General features: G+C 45.8%; 1 protein-coding gene across 1 annotated transcript in view; it reads left to right on the forward strand.

The window, feature by feature from the left end:
- Window positions 1-2,500, forward strand: part of adamts10 (ADAM metallopeptidase with thrombospondin type 1 motif, 10) — a 77,827-nt gene that overhangs the window by 69,538 nt on the left and 5,789 nt on the right. Inside the window, exon 21 of the mRNA XM_076279135.1 lies at window positions 1,692-1,821. Within this exon, the coding sequence (XP_076135250.1) occupies window positions 1,692-1,821 (130 nt within the window). The remainder of the gene's footprint in view (window positions 1-1,691; window positions 1,822-2,500) is intronic.

Consider the following 2,500-nt stretch of genomic DNA (forward strand, 5'->3'; position numbering starts at 1 on the left):
TCTCTCACATACACTACTATACTCTCTCACATACACTACTATACTCTTTACTCTCTCACATACACTACTATACTCTCTCACATTAACTACTATACTCCTTCACATACACTACTATACTCTCTCACATACACGACTATACCCTCTCATACATACATGTAAAATGACTATAATAGTGAGTGTGCATGAGTATAGTGGTGTATGTGCAAGATTATGATAGTGTGTGTAAGACCAAGTATGAATTAAGGCCTAGACGGCCCCTCATACGCACTCATACACACACACACACACACACACGCACTCACACGCACACACACATATATACCGGTATACACACACACACACACACACACACATGCACTCATACACACACACTCGCTCACATCAGATGATATGCTTGGCACTGTACCTCCTGGACACACTCCTCTGAAGATACACACACACACTTACGTACACATACACACACACACACTCACATACACATACACACACATATTAGTGCTTTTACCTTAACACAGAGGAAGAATTTACAGATCACAAACTTTGAAGGAAGTACAGTTGTATGTTACACACTTACACAGGTCTGATCAAACACACAAACACACACATACACACTCACAGACACACACACACACACACACACATAAGACCAAAAATGGTTTCTGCCATTTTACATTTTACAGTAAAAGATTAGCCTGATTAGCAGGTAGACCTTCTCAGTTGTAATTGGAAGTGGGTCTGGAAAAGGTTCATTGACCCACGACTACCAGCAGGGGCGTAATTAGCAGTGAAATCAAACTCTAATTGGTGCATTCAACTCTTACCAAATCGTTTCAGAAGTGTAGCAATACTGTAAACGAAGGTTTTAAATGCAGTTGTTTACTCAATTCCAAAGAAATGCACGTCCATGCCGGATTAGCGATTGTATTTGCGTGCCCGTGTTTTAGGGTCTTCGGAAATGGGCTTCAGTGGCCTCTTGGCCAGACGGACCTGCAGAGCAAATCCCAAACTTGCCAAAGGTTCGTATGGGTTCTCCCAGGCTAGTAAAAATAGTTGCTAGTTCCAAGCCACTAATTTCTCACATTGTTGTTCTAAACATTGCGTTGATGACAAGCTGGCTAGCTAGCTAGATGTTGATTAGTGTGCACTACCAAAGCAGGCATAGCTACTAATTTGTCACGTTACCCTTGTAAGATTGGTTATAGACATTGGGGACTTTGTAGCCATGCTTACGTGCTAGTCTGCTTACTGCTAGGGTTGCTGGGAAAATGTGTACAGTGATGTAACAATGTGCCTCTTTGGCACTAGCACCAGTCACACACACACACACACACACACACACACACACACACACACACACACACACACACACACACACACACACACACACACACAGACGTGCTCAGAGGTCCTTTCCCTCTCTGTATCAGGGGCTCAGGAGCAGCAGGTGGTGTGTAAGAAGCACACACACACACATTCACATTCACATGTACACACACACACACACACACAAACACACACACACACACACACACGTGTTCAGAGGTCCTTTCCCTCTCTGTATCAGGGGCTCAGGTGCAGCAGGTGGTGTGTAAGAAGCACACACACACACATTCACATGTACACACACACACACACACACACACACACACACACACACACGTGTTCAGATGTCCTTTCCCTCTCTGCCTCAGGGGCTCAGGTGCAGCAGGTGGTGTGTAAGAAGCAAGCTGACCACTCGGTGGTCTACAGCCACTTCTGCGACAAGAAGAACAAGCCCAGGGACAAGAAGAGGACCTGTAACACCGAGCCCTGCTCCCCAACGTGAGTGTGTGTGTGTGTGTGTGTGTGTGTGTGAGAGAGAGAGAGAGTGTGTATGTGTATGTGTGTGTGTGTGTGTATTTAGGATTAAATGCTTTGTAGCAAAAGTTCTTTGATTTTGAACTCATTCCAAACTAGAGATAACAATGATACATGAATGTGTGTGTGTGTGTATGCTTGGGGCGTATGTGTGTGTGTGTGTGTGCTCATGTGTGTGGGCGTGTGTGTGATTGTGCGTGTGTGTGTGCTCATGTGTGTGTATATGCTTGGGGTGTGTGTGTGTGTGTGTGTGTGTGTGCTCGTATGTGTATATATGCTTGGGGCGTGTGTGTGTGTGTGTGTGTGTGTACGTGTGTGTGCATGCGTATATGCGTGCCTTTGTGCGTGCATGCATGCATGTGTGTGTATATGCTTGGGCCGTGCGTGTGTGTGTGTGCGTGTGTGTTTGTGTGTGTGTGTGTGTGTGCGCTTGTGCGCTCATGTGTGTGTATATATGCTTGGGCCGTGTGTGTGTGTGTGTGTACGTGCATGTGTGTGTGTGTGTGTGTGTGTACGTGCATGTGTGTGTGAGTGTGTGTGTGCGTGTGTGTTTGTGTGTGTGTGTGTGTGTGCGCTCGTGTGTGTGTATATGCTTGGGTCGTGTGTGTGTGTATGTGTGTCTGTGTGTGTACGTGCATGTGTG

This window comes from Alosa pseudoharengus, unplaced genomic scaffold, assembly GCF_046254945.1.
Source record: "Alosa pseudoharengus isolate Yale_2024_CS ecotype anadromous, Long Island Sound unplaced genomic scaffold, YU_APseudo_1.1 YU_APseudo_1.1_scf_11, whole genome shotgun sequence".
NCBI classification, from domain to species: domain Eukaryota; kingdom Metazoa; phylum Chordata; class Actinopteri; order Clupeiformes; family Clupeidae; genus Alosa; species Alosa pseudoharengus.